Genomic DNA, 15,974 nt, shown 5'->3' on the forward strand with positions numbered 1-15,974 from the left:
TCCTTTGCACGGGAGGAAGGGTCAGAAAGCCTGCAAAGTGTGGACTGAGTGCAGTTCAGGGCCCGGCCTGGGGATTTTCTTTCAAAGGTGACTTAGAAGCACTTCAGGAGGGTAGCGCCCTCCCGGGCGGGTCCTAATGGTAAATTTGGCAGAGTCAGCGAAACACGGCGCCGGGCGGACCTGGCGGCCGGGCAGCGCCCTCTCCCGCGCCCTCGCCCTCTCCCGCGCCAGGCAGCGGCGAGCACGGGGCCATTTGCAGCGCAGGCAGCGTCGCGAGCAGCCACGGCGCCGAGCCGGGAGGGAGGCGGCACCATGGAGCTGAAGAAAGACAGCAACGCCGTGGCCATCGACATGCTGCTCATCGTGCACTCTGAGAAGCGGCGCGCGGCCCAAGCCACGCAATTGGACTCTCAAGAGGACCCGAGCGCGCTGCTGCAAAACCGAGGAGGTAACGCGCGCCTGGCCCAGGTCCTCTTGAGATCCCGGGGCACCTCAACCACCAGGCCCCGGGGTCTGCCCGCCGGGGGGCGCCCCGAACGAGGCCAGCCCAAGCCTCTCCCCCACCGCTGCTTGTGCCCGGACGCTACAGCACCGGTGTCCCTTGGCAACGCGCAGCAGCGGCAGCCGCGCTGTGGTTGTCCCAGGTTGACTCCCCATGCAGGCCTATGGGTGCTCTGTCGTATCGGAAGCCCGTTTCCTGCCGTTATTCCCTGAAGTATGCAAACCACGTTGGAAAACGCTCTGCAGGAAAAAAGCCAGGGCCTTAGACCGATCACATGTTGCAGAGGCCTAGTCCCCACGCAGAATGCTGCACTCCATAGAGCACCAGGGGCCCCAAAGGATCTTGGTATTGAGTCAGAGTTTGAGATAACTCAGAGCCTCAGTTTCCCCATCCAACCCTTCCAACCTCCAACAAATTTAAGGCATGAATGGGTAAAGAGAATAAGGGCTGGAGTGCGGTGCAGTGAGTTTGACGTCTCCTGGTCGCACTTGAATTTAGCTTCAATTTTACTGTTCTGCAGACTTGATGGGAAAATGAAAACTGACAAGTGAAAGCTTATGGGGTGATTGCAGAAGGCGGGAGCCCCCTCTATTCTCCGTATACACAAGCTGAATAGAGTATAAATGGTGACAAATCCCTGAGAAGCGTGGTGGGCCTCATGGCACTGCTCTTAAAGGAAATTTCTGCGGCTAACTTTCGGGTCTCCGAGGCTAACCCTGCGCCGCTTCTTTAGCAACTACGCTGAGAAAGATGGCTGCTGACTCCCCCTCTCCCTTCAGCTCTAAGTTCCTGGGGACCCCTTGTCTTGGCTTTTCTGGCTCCAAAGCCTCTGTGTACATGGGACACCCACTGTCCATCCAGTCGCCCTGCTAGGACAGTGGTTCTATAGACGGCCTTGGCCCACCAGCGGTCAGGCTGCAGGATCTGGCAGTTAGGGAAAGAAAGGCTCGAGGCCGAGAGTGTTCACAGCAGTTAGAGTGTAGTAGGGACTGTGGACACAGGAGCTGCTTAGCTTAAACAAGTCTCTGGTTCTTTGCTCTGCTCCTGGGTCTTTGGAGGAGAAAGAAAATGTCCTCCGCTTCCTGATGGAAATGAGATGGTTGTTGTCGCATGTAACACAATACGAAAGACCGTGCTCCCCGTGTATAGCAAGTGAGGCCCAGTTCCAAGTCAGGGTAGTCCTCACTGCCCAGTAGAGTCCCTTTGCATCATATCTGCCCTAAAGTCACCAGAGAGGGTAAAGAGAGAAGCCCTGAAGTGTTGGATATCAAAACTGCCTTCCAGGTACCCGAAGCCTACCAAAAATGCCCATGACCCCAGATCAATATACATATTTTGGCCCTAAGTCAAGGGTAAAGCACCCCTACTTGAAAGGCACTGGTATTTTTCAACAAAGATTTTTCCCAATGAAGGTTTCTTAAAGATGCCGCACAATGGAGAGAACCAGGTCCGCTATTCCACACCAAAGTATAGTCCCCAAGGTCTGCTGACCCCGGAAGCCCTAGGCTGTACTGACCAGTGTGGGTCCATGCTTTGGGACACAGCCTGAGAGAGAAAAGCACCGAGTCACACTCCTTGTCCGGAGGCCTCACACAATGTGCAAGAACCCAAAAGACTTTCGGGTGTCTCTTCCTGTCCCCTGCAAGCTAGTTCCCCTCTGAGGCGCAGCTAGAGGAAGGCCTGAATCCTGTGTCAGAGGAGAATAAAGCTTCATTATTGTCACAAGGCAGCCACAGCGGGCTTGCAGCAGAAAGGAGTCAGAGAGGCACAAAGGCAAGGAGAGTCACCAGGGGTTTAGGTTGCAAGGCTGGCAGGGTGTCTCTTCTTTTCTCTGGGAGTCCAGCATTCTCCCAGCTATTTCCTTGAACTAGCACTTCCCACAAAGCAGACTGTGGGAAGACTTTTGCAGAAAAGATCAGGGGAGTGGGGGGAGGCTGAGGAAGACTTGGGGGCTTCTGAGTGGGTGAAAGCTTAGAGAGCCAGCCTGAAGACTGAGCTCCCGGGAACACTGCCACCAAGTGTGCCAGAGAGCTGATCTTGTGATGGCCCTTCTGCAGCCACCAAGGTCCATCAGACACTCTTCCCGCACCAGAAATTTGTTTTTATTGCAGTGGCTCCCACTGCCTGGACATGCGTCAGTTCTGTGCCAGGAACTTGACCTCTCAACAGCCACTTCCAGCCACGGCCAGGGAGAGAGCCTCCCTTCCCTTTTGCGTTGCGTCATGACCAGAACCGAACACAGGTGCATCGAATGGGCCATGCCTCAACCACACAGGCCCATACTCTAGCTGCAAGGGAGTCTGGGAAAGTAGACAACTGTCACTTTCCACTCCCACAGGAACAGCAGTCTGTTCTATGCTCTCTCACCCCACTTCAAGATGTCCCCCCCCACACACACACACAGAAATTGGCAGGTAAAGCAGAGAGAAAGCAATGCTTTTGTATTTATGTGCTGAAGGCATGGGAATGAGCATTGGGCATTTGTATAGCAAAAATTCCTTCTGGAAAATCCTAATAGCCAATCCCACCATCACCAAAAACTACCATTGTAACATTTTTAAGATGTTTTGAATTTAGGAGTCACATTCATTTCCTCAAATGTGTCACATTCGAGGGCAGCCTATCTCAGATCCTGAGAGAATTGGTTCCCACCAGCCTTGTTTAAGACAGATGGGTCTGTAGATGATACAGCGGTGCGTGGCACTCGCCCTAGGGCTCCCTCCACAAAAAGCCTCATGCCAGTCCTTATCTCACAGGATTCCAAGGTGTCAGAAATGGAATCCGGAAATGGCAAGAATTGGAAAGAAACGGCTTTCAAGGTAAATCTCTTTTTCTATTTTCTATTCAGTTTCTTTAATTCAATATCCTGCAAAATAACTGGAAGGTTTGGATTGTGTTCATTGGAAAACTGGCCCTAACATCTAATCAATGAGCAAAGACGGCTGCTTGCAGCTCAGCCAGGCCTTTATGCCACTGTGAGTCTGGAAAGCTCTCCTGGCATCAGGGGTCCTGCTTTTCTGGAGGTTGCAGCTGGAAAAAAAAAACTGTTGTGAACAAGCCCCCATTTATTTGCTGGACAGGCTATCAGAGAGGATTTGGCCTTGCTTGGAGTAGTGAGTGTGTTCCTACCAGAGGCAGGGCTGAGTCTGCGTGTTCCCACCAGAGGCAGGGCTGTTCATGCCACAAAAAAACCACACAGGTTTAAAATGGCTTTTGTTTATTTCTGAACAGACTAGGATAGTGGCCTGCCTTGGAAGTGTATTACTTGAGGCCTGGAAAGAGCCAATCAAGGGTGCCCTACTTCTCTGGGCTCCAATTAAAAGTTCATTTCCAAGGCCTCTTCTGTCTGGGTCCAGGCAGTGCTCTTTCATGATGGCCCGGAACTCTCTGGAACATGAAAGATGAGCCAATATAGCAGACCTTGTGTCCCTCAGAGGCTGATTACCCTGGCTTTGGGGGGAAAACCCATCGATGATAATATGCATGATGGGAACACAGAATTCTGCTAGGAATCAGACCTCTCCTCCCAGAACATGGTTCAGGAGCTCCATCAGACCCCAGCCATGTGGGCCATGGAATCAAACGGCTGACCCTCCACAAAGGGGGAGACAAGAGTACAACTGAGGGAATGACTCGGCTTTGTCAGCCTTCAGGCAATGTCGAAAAGGAAAAAGCAAAATACAAATGTAAACTCATCCACGCTTATTCCTTCAACCGCTGTCTCTAGCATTTACTTTGTGCCAGGTGCAAGTGGAAGTGTTGGAGATTAAACAGATGACAAGCAGGTCCAGAACCCTGTCCTTGTGGGGTATCTTCAAATGATTGCGCTTTCCCTGTGTCCCTTACCTTGTTCAAAGGGAGGAGTCATCTTCGAGATGCATACACACCCACTAGGGAAATCATGCTTTCGTGGCCTGGCTAACAGATCCACGCAAAGGCTTCCTTAACTGGAGCTGAGCTGTAGGGAAAGACTCCACTTGGGGTACTGACGGTTGACATCATAGCCAGTAAAGTTGTGCTGTGGGCCATCGAGAAGCCTTTGGAATGACCACCCAGAGCATGTGCGTGTGCTTGCTTGATCCATGTGTGAGTATTGAGTGAGCAACACGGGCCACTGGTGGATGCAAAGAGAAAATCCTGTGGGTTGCAGCACTCTCTTGCCTTGGATGAGTCGCCTGGCAACCGTTTTAGAGCCTTTCAGGAAATACTGATGTCTTCTGCTTTGAGTATCTTCACAGTTAGCGGGAAGGTTGGGGAAAAGTCGTAACGGAATAGTAAGCAACTCTCAAGACAGTTCTAAAAGACTCTGGGGTTCTCGGTATCAGTCCACAGAGGGTGACTTAAATAGTCCTTGCAAAAAAAAAAAAATCTCAGGATTGAAGATGTGGTATAAATACAAGGCTCCTGAGAGTGTCTCTGGAAGTCCTAAATCCAGGAAACACGATGGTTCAGCCATCCTACCAATATGTGTAGTTTTGATGGAAGACTTCGTTTACATTTTAAATGGTGTACCTGCATAGGGGAACGAGAACTGCTTCTTTCCATGTTTTCTGACGCCGGGATTCAGGACACTAGCATTGAAACTGACCTTGTCTCATAAGTGCCTTGTCGGTACCCCAGTCACCCAGTGCTGGTAACCAACAGGCTACCCAGCCCTGGCAGTTGGAGGAGTTTCATCACAGAAGGAAGTTGCCCCATGGCGTGTGCTGACAGTGTGCACAAATATGACTGCACATGGTGTTGACCCAAAGGGAACACATCTATCCTCTTGTTGCCACCCTGTATACTCCTTGGGCTTGGGTGTTGGTGAGAGGAAGGGTGGGGAGCCTGGAACACTCCAAACTTTTGGGAGCAGCAGGTGTTTGGGCTGAGCCACCCCTCTTCATAGCTTGCCCAGCAACGGGCTTCCCCTGCTGTGATTGGCTGCTCTCCTTGGTCCTGGCTGAAGTCTGCCTAGCAGCACAGTGTCCAGTGCCCTACAGCCCTACAGCTAGAGAGAAACCACTTGTGCAGCCCTGACTATAAATACCCCACCGGAGCTGTGCCAGCCAATCACCCTCCTTGAGGATTCCCTTCCCAGCTCCTGTTTCCTCATGGAGGTACAGCCAGCCGTGCCCGCAGAAAGGCAGCCTCCCTGTCCTCGCCTAAGTGCCCTAGAGCTCCAGCCCAGCAATGCCACATCACCCCACGTTGGCACACAATGACAGTGGATCTGGCCTTAGTTAGTCAACCATGTTCTGGAAGCATTGGGGACCTGGCATCAACCTGTTCGTGGGAGAAGGCTGGCACATGCAGGTTCTCCGAGGCAAGCCCCTACTGTGTGGATCTCAAGTCTAGTCCAGCTCGGTGCCTCACCTACCTACCTTGACCAACTTCTGCTATGAGTAGACATGAGAAGCCCTGAGTGGCCTAGATGATTGGCTGCACTGTTGAGGACAGCAACCCTAGAGATATGCTAGTTCCCAGGCTGGACCACTGGTTCCGCTTAAGTGAGGCTCACAGTGAGCAAGACGGAGGTAGTGAAGGGTAAAGGGAATAGTGGTGCGGGAACTCCCTTCTTCCCTAATCCTGGCCCTTCCCCAGACTCTTCCTATGTCCATGAAGAAGAGTTCAGGGGTTGCCTCGGTAGAGACAGTCAACAGTCACAGAGCAGCCATGAAGCAGAAATGAATTCATGTCTAGGAGAGGTAGAAAAGACCATGGGTCCCCATGATGACCTGTAGTAAGAAGTAGACATCTCTACTGATCCTATGGGATATAAGGACTTGTAAATGTCCCCAGTGGGTAGAGAGAACTCAAACATGTCGGGCGTCCTGTAATATTGGTGAAACAAAACCAAACTGAGTGTCCTCCCGTCTTCAAGGCTAGAGGCAAGTTTCTGCCTTTGCTCCTCAGAAGGAAGGAGGAAGATGAACTAGGAGTTGGGAAACTTAAGAGTTCAAGTACCGTGTTGGGACCTCCCAGCCCACTCCACAGAAAGGTGCGGCGATCAGTCAGGCATCTCTGTGTGAGAAAGTGCTTTGGAAATTGTGGTCAAAAGTCTGAAGTGGTGGTTTCACAGACCACTGGAGCAAAGTCCTGCTTGGGCAGGCTTCTGCTGCAGGGGTGTGCACTTGTGGATTCCCAGGAGTATGGCTGTGCTAGCCCAGAGATGTGCACACTGTGGCATTGTGCACCATTGGACCAGGCCTGTAGATAGGCTCGGCCCCCACCAGCATACAGTTGTGTCAGGTGCACCCAGGTCCCTCTGTCCCCCAACCAGGGAACATTAGACCATGGTCACAGTGGTCACTGATACCTTCTTTGTCTTTCTTAAATAGGAAACTTGTCAGAGAAGCAATGCCTTCAGCAGCCTCAGGTCATCACTTCCTATGACAACCAAGGTAAGGAGAGTCATCGCTAGCTGTCCTATCTGCTGTGGCTGTGTGCCTGGCTCTGGAGCCCCAGTCAGAGAACACAGGATATGGAGATCAGGCTATAGGAAGGAACTCCTCTCTGATCCATGTAAGTTAGAGCATCCTTTCGTCTCCCAGCATCAGAGAGGAAGAACTGAGAAGCGGTGTGGTCCAAGTCTTCCCTTCTCCCCTCCCCCTCAGTCAAGAAATGAGGCCCCTGGGTCATGGAACCCCATCCTCATCACTGCCATTGTTACAGCTACAGCTAACACTCACTGAGTGCCAGGCATGTGTCTGGGACCCAATCGGTATACACAGTGAATTATCAAAGCAATCCTACCTGGTGACAGTCTCGATGCTTTACAGATGAGATCAAGGCTTAGGATGGTTATCCAGCGAGAGTCAAGGCCAGCTCACTGGTACCCTCCCCTCCAGCCCCAGCAAGGTCTCAGCTGTTAACCTTCACACAGCTAAGCAGCTCCCTGGAAACCGATCTCCCGCTGGCTCGCAGCATTCAAGTCCTCCTTTATCCTGAGTCACAAAGGTTCCTTGACCTCTGCTGAAGCTGAGCCTGCTGAAACATGCCACTTAGTGCTGAGTCTGCGGCAGCAAGGCGAAGCCACCTGCTTCTTCCTTGAGTGTCCTCGCTTTCCCAGTACTGCTCTGGGTGCTTGGAAATGGCAGGCAGGGGCACGGCTGGCCAGGCTGAGTCTGCAGTTAAGAACATGAGATCGAAGTGCGGGTTCCAAAACTTCTGCTGGAAGAGAACCTGATTAGAAGACTCCTGGGGGTGGGGTGTCCTCAGGCTCAGCCCAAAGCATTGGCTGCCATTGCTGATGCCATAATATAAAAGGAAACTATGCCATAGCACCCAAGGGACACAAGCGTGCCCAAGTACCTGAAGCCCAAGCACCAATGCAGGACATAATACATCTCTGATACTGACTTGGCTGCCCAGCACTCATGGCAGAGATTCCTTGCTAGAAAGCTCATGAATGGGTGGCCATTATCTCATGTGGGGAACAAAACCACAGCTGAAGGAGAAATTAAAGCAGGAGGGATGGTGGGGACGGGCTATAGATAAATCTCCTGTAGCTCATTGGCTAAGAACGGCAAGATTTTTGTCTTAAGTTTCTGGGAGTCTGAAGTCCGAAGTCAGCTCCTCTGGGTAAAAGGCAGGTGTCGGCAGGCTGGGGCCTTTGAAGCCCTGGAAGGGAGTCCACTCCTTGCCTCCTGCTCCTACAGGCTGCCAGCATTCCTTGGCTTTATGACCGTCATTCCGGTCTCCACTTCCATTATCACAACGCCTCCTCTCCTTATAAGCAGGCAGTTCTTCCTCTTATAAAGTTTTATGTGGTCACATGTAAGGCCCAACCAAATAGCCTAGAATAATCACTCTGAGTTCTATAGTTAAGGCGCGTCTGCAAAATCTCCCTTGCAGTCAGAGAGCCTGCGTGGATAACCTAAAAATTCACAATAAGGAACAATTGTCAACAGAATAGATGGGTCTGGGGTGTGGCTTAGCGTTCGACTAGCATGCATGAGGATTTTTGGTCTGATCTCCAGCATCCCCACCCCTGAGAAAAAAGAACAGGTGAGCAATAACTGAGACATCATCTGAATGAAAAAAGAGGCGGCGGGGAAAACACAAGGGCATTGGGGAGAGCCTTTTAGCTAGAAGCCTTGGCGTGAAGACACCACAGGCGGGCATGTGTCTGGTTGGTGCGGAGAGTGGGTGGCTGTGGCCAAGGGAAAGAGGAAAAACCCCGTGAAGGGAAAGACCCTGTCAGTCCCACAACAGCTTTCTTGGCAGGTATAATCACAGCATAGACCAGAGGTAGGACACCAGGGGTGTGCCAGATATGAAGCTAGGCCCCTTTCATGGTTCCTCGTTTCTTCCCCTCAGCCACAATCTATGGGAAGTTACCGCCTCTCAAAAATGAGATCCACTTTATGGATGGAAAAATGGAGAAACTCAGGCACAGAGGCATCCAAACATCTTGCCTGAAGTTATGCAACTCGGTAGAACGAGTCAGACTCAGGAGCTGAGCGTGCCTGTGTACCTCTCAAAGCCAAGTGGGCATAACTTTTGTACCACACTGTCCTACCCCTGCAAGACAGGGACCTCACTAGTAGGCTGAATACAACATCCCTGCCCAACCCCAGCGAGAAATGCAAGGCCCTGCCTGGTTCAGAAAGATTCAGCTTTGCCCCTGCTCAGCAGCTTGTTCAGTGGTAGATTTTATACAGCGGGTGATGAAAAGCACCTTGAAAACATGGATCTTAGTACAAACGGGCTCCATAGTGAGCATGTGAGTTGGATGACAGGAACGAGATTGCTTGGAGACGCTGTGACATCAGTCCCTCGGGGTTGTGGCTGAGGAGTCAGTTTTGAAATCACACCCATCATGCTTGTTCCCAGCTTACACAGCTGACTGATTGCCAACTACTATATCCTGGATGCAGAGAGCATGCGTCTTGGAAGATGTGGCTGTGCATGGTTCGTTTGAGAGTACCCTTAAGATGACAGATGCTTTAACTAAGATTTTCCTGACTGTCGGTGTGACATAAAAGTATGTCCAAGACAGTATGTTCAGGCTGTGAGTGTATCAGCACGTATAAAAAGATTCAATGGTGCCGAGCGCCCAACGTAAGTCCTGGGACTCCTCCGCACACCTGCCTACCCCCACATGCATGCATGCACACACCCATGCACACATGCTTGCCTGGCAGTATTTGTTAATTGATCGATGCTCCAGGCAACCACTTCCAATCAGTCAGAGTTAATGAACAACACAAAACCCACTTACCAGGCCCACATTAGGTATTCTGAGTAAATTAAGCCTTTAGACAAATACCGATTAAAACCTAGAGCCATTAGGAGAGGTGTCGTGTAGGAGATACCACTTGACCAGGTGAATGGCAGGCCCAGGACAGTGCCCACATAGACTTGGTACCCTGTATGCATCTCTGTTTTTAAAAGAGAAAAGGAGAGCCAGCACTGTTAAGAAAGAAGGCAGCCTGGAAGCCACTTCATAGGACTAGCAAGAAATAATCCCTAAAATGCTTTTACTAAATGCCCAAGGCTACAGTGTCAGAAGGTTATTTGGATGGCAAATGAATTGCTGGGGAAGGGTGCATTGAGGGAGGCCACTTAGGCCTCCTTGTCAGTCGCTTAACCTTGTCAGTGGTTAAGGTTGGTTGTTTGGTGGTGAAGGTCAGTGTGATTGGCATCTGCTTGTGATCTAGCTGACTTGAATTTGGCTCTAGACCATGCCTCTCTCTAATGAGAGCTGGGAAAGGATTTTTTTTTATTAAAACCTGAGTTTCATTTGATCTAAAAGTGAGGTTGGTGCACTGTCTCCCTCTCTAGTGAATGCTGTCCATCTTGACACAGAGTGAGGACCCCAGGACATTTCTGGGGTATCAAGGAACGTCTCTCAGATGCTCTCCTCAATCTCTGGGGGACCACATGACTCCAGACTCGGGGTGAGAGTTTGACTGTATTTGGGATAGCACAGTAGCACAGCCTAGGGACAGCCAGGTTCTGGGCAAGAGACAGAGTGAAGATTTGCAGAGAGAAGAGAGGGGGCCCAGATGGTGACAGAGCTGCTGGACCACAGCTCCACCCCATAAACATGAGGCCCCTCCCCATCGGCCCCAGGGGGCCTCAGCACTGATTTGTTTTCTTAACAAAGAAACATGGCTGGACAGGGAGTGGCTGAGCATACCTAAGTTAGGAGAAATGTCAACCTCATTGTCACACCCCAGGCCAAGGAGCTGCTCCCCTTCACAGTTCCTTCAAGGGTATGGAGGTCGTTTCTGCCCAGCAATCTCCAAACAACCCTGGATCAGACAGGCCCATTTACTGCGGGGCTGAAAGCACTTTGGGTGACTGCCCACAAAAGAGAGAGCGCGTGGGGGAGCATTTCACACTTCATCTTCCCTAAGACATCTGTGGCCACACATGACCTTGGAAAACACTTCAGAAAGAATTGCATGAGAAAGTGATGAGGCCACATTGACCTGGCCCACAAGGGAATACGCTGTGGTGATGGTGGCATTTATCCTCTGGCCAGAATGGACTCGTGCCCCAAACCCTGAAATACCCGGCATCTTCACCACACAATCACAAGGCCCGTGTTCACTGGCACTGAATGCGCTAGGTGCTATACTTTGAAGCTGGATGTGGGGCTAGAGAGATGGCTGAGAGGTTAAGAGCACTTGCTCCACAGTCATGAGGACTGGAGTTCAGACCACAGCACCCATGTGACAAGCCAGGCACCCTCTCAAAGGCTTGTAACCCAGCTCCGAGACTGGCAGAGGCCAGAGGCTCTCTGGGTCTTGCTGTCTTCCAACCTAGACAAAACACAAGCCCCAGATTTAGAGAGAGACCCTGCCTCAAAGAAATAGGTAGAGAGAGAAATAGGATACCTGGTGTTCTCTCTCAGCCTTTACACACACAAACATACACACATGCACACACATGCATACACACACAGATACACACATTAACTAACTGATTAGTTAATAAATAATTAATATTTTAAATGAATGTTAAGCCTTTTGGTCTGGGGAGAACACATCCTATTTTTGGTCTCTTTGGAATGCAAAGCAGGCTTTAAGAGTACATAAGAAAATCAATATTGTTTCTCCACAAAAGAAAATAATTGCAATATATTTACAAAGGATTAATAAAAGAAATTCTTCCTTACAAAATCATTGAGGGAACATAATAAATAAATATATATATACACATATATGTATGTATATTTATAGTCAGCGCACAAAACACAAATTTAAATAGCAAATAAAATCTTTTAAAAAAAACCCACTACACTAAAAAATTAAAGAAATACATAAAACAATAAGGTACCCTTCATTAATGAAAATTTAAAAGATTTATGAAAGTAGGTGCCAGTGAGCTTAGCAGGCATGTTTGTGTTATCCACCACCACCAGGGCTCAGCTGCTAGCGGCTCTGGTACCTTCCAAGCCTACAGGTCTGCTGAACGATCACTGTCCACACCATCCCCAGCTGATCCGGGCTCTTGGCTGGGCTGGAGCATGTGCTGGCTGTCAGCTGGTGGGCTGGCTGGAGACCAGCTGGTTTCAGATGGCCTCACCTGAGCAGCCCTGCTCTGCTCCCTGTGGTCTCTCACCCACAGTCTGGTGTACATAGGGCACTGTGGCGGGGATGCCAAGGGTGCAAGCAAGCATTGCCAAGCCTCTCCGCAGCTGAACTCAAACCCTTGAATAGTAACCCGGCTTCCACCGCTTGCTAACTGGCCATACTAACATACTAAGGGCTGCCCACAATAAAGGAGTAAAACAAAACACTTCTCATTGGGAAAAAGACAAAGTGGGAGCAATTTTGCCATCAACTACAACAAGAATGGGGGGGGCATCATCCGCTACTCCATTGGTGGAATCATATGTTGTATGAGGAGTGTGGTGGGCTGCATCCCTCCTGGCTCCCAGCCACCCAGCTTGCTTATACCCCAAAATGACAACACACAAATTGTATGCATTTAAACATTGCCTGGCCCATTAGTTCTAGCCTCTTATTGGCTAACTCTCACATCTTGATTCAACCCATTTCTAATAATCTGTGTTTACCATGAGGTCGTGGCTTACGGGGAAAGATTCAGCATGTCTGACCTGGCAGCTTCATGGCAGGCGGCTCTCTGCCTGCCTTCTTTCTCCCAGCATTCTGTTCTGTCTACTCCACCTATCTAAGCTGCTGCCCTATCAAAAGGCCAAAGCGGTCTCTTTATTCAACCAATGAAAGCAACACATAGAAAGAAGACCCTTCTACACCAATCATAGATCAATGGAACCACTCATGGAAAAGCTGGCCAGTGTCAAATAAAAGCCTTATGAAATCCCCATTCCCTTCAATAATCTGGAGAACTTACCCACAGAAACTGATGTGAGAAGTGTTAAAGATGCCTGTATCCACACTGGGCAGTGGCACACGCCTTTAATCTCAACACTCAGGAGGCAGAGGCAGGTGGATTTCAGTGAGTTCAAGGCCAGCCTGGTCTACAGAGGGAGTTCCAGGACAGTCAGAGCTGTTACACAGAGAAACCCTGCCTTGAAACAAAGATGTCTGTGTCCTGATGTTCACCACAACATTGTTTATCATCGCAAAGCATTTTGGAAGTGCAGGGTGTCCTCCACACACTGGGAATCTTAGCGAATACCCCATGAACACATGACATGATGTGTATTCCACTACCAGCGTGTGACATTCTCCACATCACTACAGGCCACGCCACCTGACGGTGCTGCTTAATACTTCTCCTCAGTGATTGTCATTTTATTGGTTGCTTCCATCACTGAGAAAGGAGTGCTGAAACCTCTGGCTAGAATGTACACTTGTCCGTTCTTCTTTATAATTCTGTGAGTGTTCGTCCACGTATTTTAAAGCTTTGTATTCAGGTGAATATATATTTGACATTGTCACATCTTGATAAGCTGTCTCTTTCTTTTATAATACTTCTCTATCTCTGATTCGCTCCTTGCTCTGAGTAGGCCTGTCATTGAGCAGTGTCTTGGATTCACTGTATCTGAAAATGTCTTTATGTCATTCTCACGTGGTGTTTTTATTGAACAGAGACGGTTAATTCCTTTCAGAGTTTATTAAAGATTTCACATCCTTTTGACTTTATTTCTGATTAAAAAAAAATCTGTAGCAATCCGAGATATAGTGTATCACTTACCCTCAGCACTTTCAGGAGGGTTTCTTTTACTGGTGTGATTATATCATGTCTGGACTTGAATCTTCTTTTATTTATCCTGTTTGGGATGCATTAAACTTGAGTCCATACGTGTATGTCTTTTGTCAAATTTGAATGGTTTGTTATTCTTCAGATACTTTATTGTCTGTGATTGAGATGTCAGTGGCATGAACAATGGACTTCTAACTATGGTCCTACGGTCCCTGAAGTGCTGTTGGCTTTCCCAGTGTTCAGATTGGACCCTGAGCTCTCTGGCTCTTTCCTTTGTCCTGGAGAACATTGTAACCTGTCTTCTATTTCAGTGTGAAAATCTTCACTTGGCTCTTGACATCTTCCATTTCTTTTGCTGAGTGTTGTGTCTTTCCATTTATTTCAAAATGCCCTTACTTTCCAGAGCATGGCTGTTGTGTCGTTTTAACGTCTTTGAGTTAAATGTGGGTTGTCATGGGACTGACATTGGCTAGTATCTTTTCTTTCTCAAATTGAGATCTTCCTGGGTGTTCTGCAGAGTAGCTTTAAGTGGTGGCCTTTGCAGGGCCTGCCTGCATGCATGCATGCGTGCACCATGCCGTGGCCAGTTTAGACTGAGGATATTGGTCTTCCACAGAGTTCAGTTTTCAGACTATGGTACAGTACATGAGACCTGTGAAGGACAGGTCAGAGGTGGCCACGGGAGCTTTAGGGAGTTACACCCTGAAGTCTGCCTTCACCGCCACTTCTGCTTCCTCTAGCCAGAAAGCTGGAGCTTTGGTCTTTCCACTCTATCATATACTCTTAAGAACTGTGTCTAGGGACAATCAGCTGGAGAGATGGAGAGGAAGGGAAGGAGAGAGGGAGGGAAAGAAAGACAGAGAGACAGAGAAAGGGGAAGACTATGCATACCATGTATGCCTGGCCATTAACCTCACAGCTGCTCACATACCTGCCCATGGGCTGAATCAGGAAAATATAGGATAAAGGGAAAACATGGCAGAGGGTGTTGCAACCCCCTGTGACAATTAGGGGTCCCCATTCTCACTCTCTGAGTAGAAGTTGAATTTTTTTTCTTGAGTGCTCTTTTACATCCATTGTGGACTTCTGGGTTAGGGATGCCTTTGACCAAGTATAGGTGATGACAGAGGGGGAAAGAGAAGGCTAAACTCAATACCGATGTCTCATACCATGGCTTAGTTAGGGTTTCTATTGCTGTGAAGAGACACCTTGACCCCAGCAACTCTTATAAAGGAAAACATTTAATTGGGGTGGCTGGCTTATAGTTCAGGGGTTTATTCCATTATCGTCATGGCGGGAAGTAAGACATACACACAGGTAGACATGGCGGAGAAGAAGGAGAAGCTGAGTTCTACATCTTTCAGGCAACAGGAAGTGGTCTGTCTCACTGGGTGTGAGCATATATGAGACCTCAGAACTCACCTCCACAGTGGCACACTTCCTCCAACAGGACCACACTAACTCCAACAACGCCACACCTCCTAATAGTGCTGCTCCCTTTGGAGGCCATTTTCTTTCAAACCAGCACACACCCTGGTCATTGCCAGCCCACCCCACCCCTATTAATAGCTCTTACATCACTGGCTTCCCAGGGTCTGCAGGCGTTTCTTCCCATGGATTCTACTTAGGGTGATGGCTGATTTGAAGGGGTAGAGAGTGCTTGCTTTCCTTGTTTGAGTTATTCTGTAAAACCCAGATTATCTACCTAGTCAACAGAAAGATCTACAATGAGGCGTGTTCAGTTGTTTGAACATCTGTCACGGGTGGTGTGCCCCTCCTGGCAGCATTTGGTTGAAGATGTCACCTCCCCCTTTGCAGGTACTCAGCTGACGGTGGAGATCCACCCCCAAGACGCCACGCCCCAGCTACTCAAGAAGTTCTCTTTGGCGAAGCGTATGTATCCGTACAGTGCCACTCGATAGAGGGTTGTCAGGGAGAGTGGGTGAGTCAGACTCCAGCCTGTGCATCTTCTGAGAAAAATCAAAAAGGGGCCTGAGCCTACAGCCTGGTAGAAGGCCCGTTGCTTTGTCCTCTTCTTGTTGCTGTGACCACCTGATGAGAATCAGCCCGAGGGAGGAAGGCTTGGTTTGGGCTCCTGACTTGAGGATACACAGCCCATCGTGATAGAGAAGGTTTGGCAGTGGGAAGCTCCTTGATGGCAAGGGTGTGCACCTGGACTCCTCACTGCCTTGCATGGTGAAAGCAGACAGGAAGTAGAAATAGGCTATAGAGACCCCAGACCTGCCCACCAGTTACCCACTTCCTCCAGAGAGGCATCTACATCCTTCCAAAACCGATATCTGGGGACCAGGTATTCAAACACATAAGCCTATGGGGGCATTTT

At 49.4% G+C, this 15,974-nt stretch overlaps 1 protein-coding gene across 3 annotated transcripts in view; it reads left to right on the forward strand.

The window, feature by feature from the left end:
- The first annotated feature begins 312 nt into the window (after positions 1-312).
- The window catches only part of Ky (kyphoscoliosis peptidase), a 34,815-nt gene continuing 19,153 nt past the window's right edge, over positions 313-15,974 (forward strand). Inside the window, exons 1-4 of one of the 3 annotated variants that reach the window (XM_038323973.1) lie at positions 313-448; positions 3,259-3,321; positions 6,823-6,885; positions 15,449-15,523. In XM_038323973.1, the coding sequence (XP_038179901.1) occupies positions 313-448; positions 3,259-3,321; positions 6,823-6,885; positions 15,449-15,523 (337 nt within the window). Of the gene's footprint in view, positions 449-3,258; positions 3,322-6,822; positions 6,886-15,448; positions 15,539-15,974 lie in introns of all 3 variants that reach the window. The other 2 variants (XM_038323975.1, XM_038323974.1) reach the window with 2 other exon arrangements.

Source organism: Arvicola amphibius, chromosome 3, assembly GCF_903992535.2.
Source record: "Arvicola amphibius chromosome 3, mArvAmp1.2, whole genome shotgun sequence".
Classification (NCBI taxonomy): Eukaryota; Metazoa; Chordata; class Mammalia; order Rodentia; family Cricetidae; genus Arvicola; species Arvicola amphibius.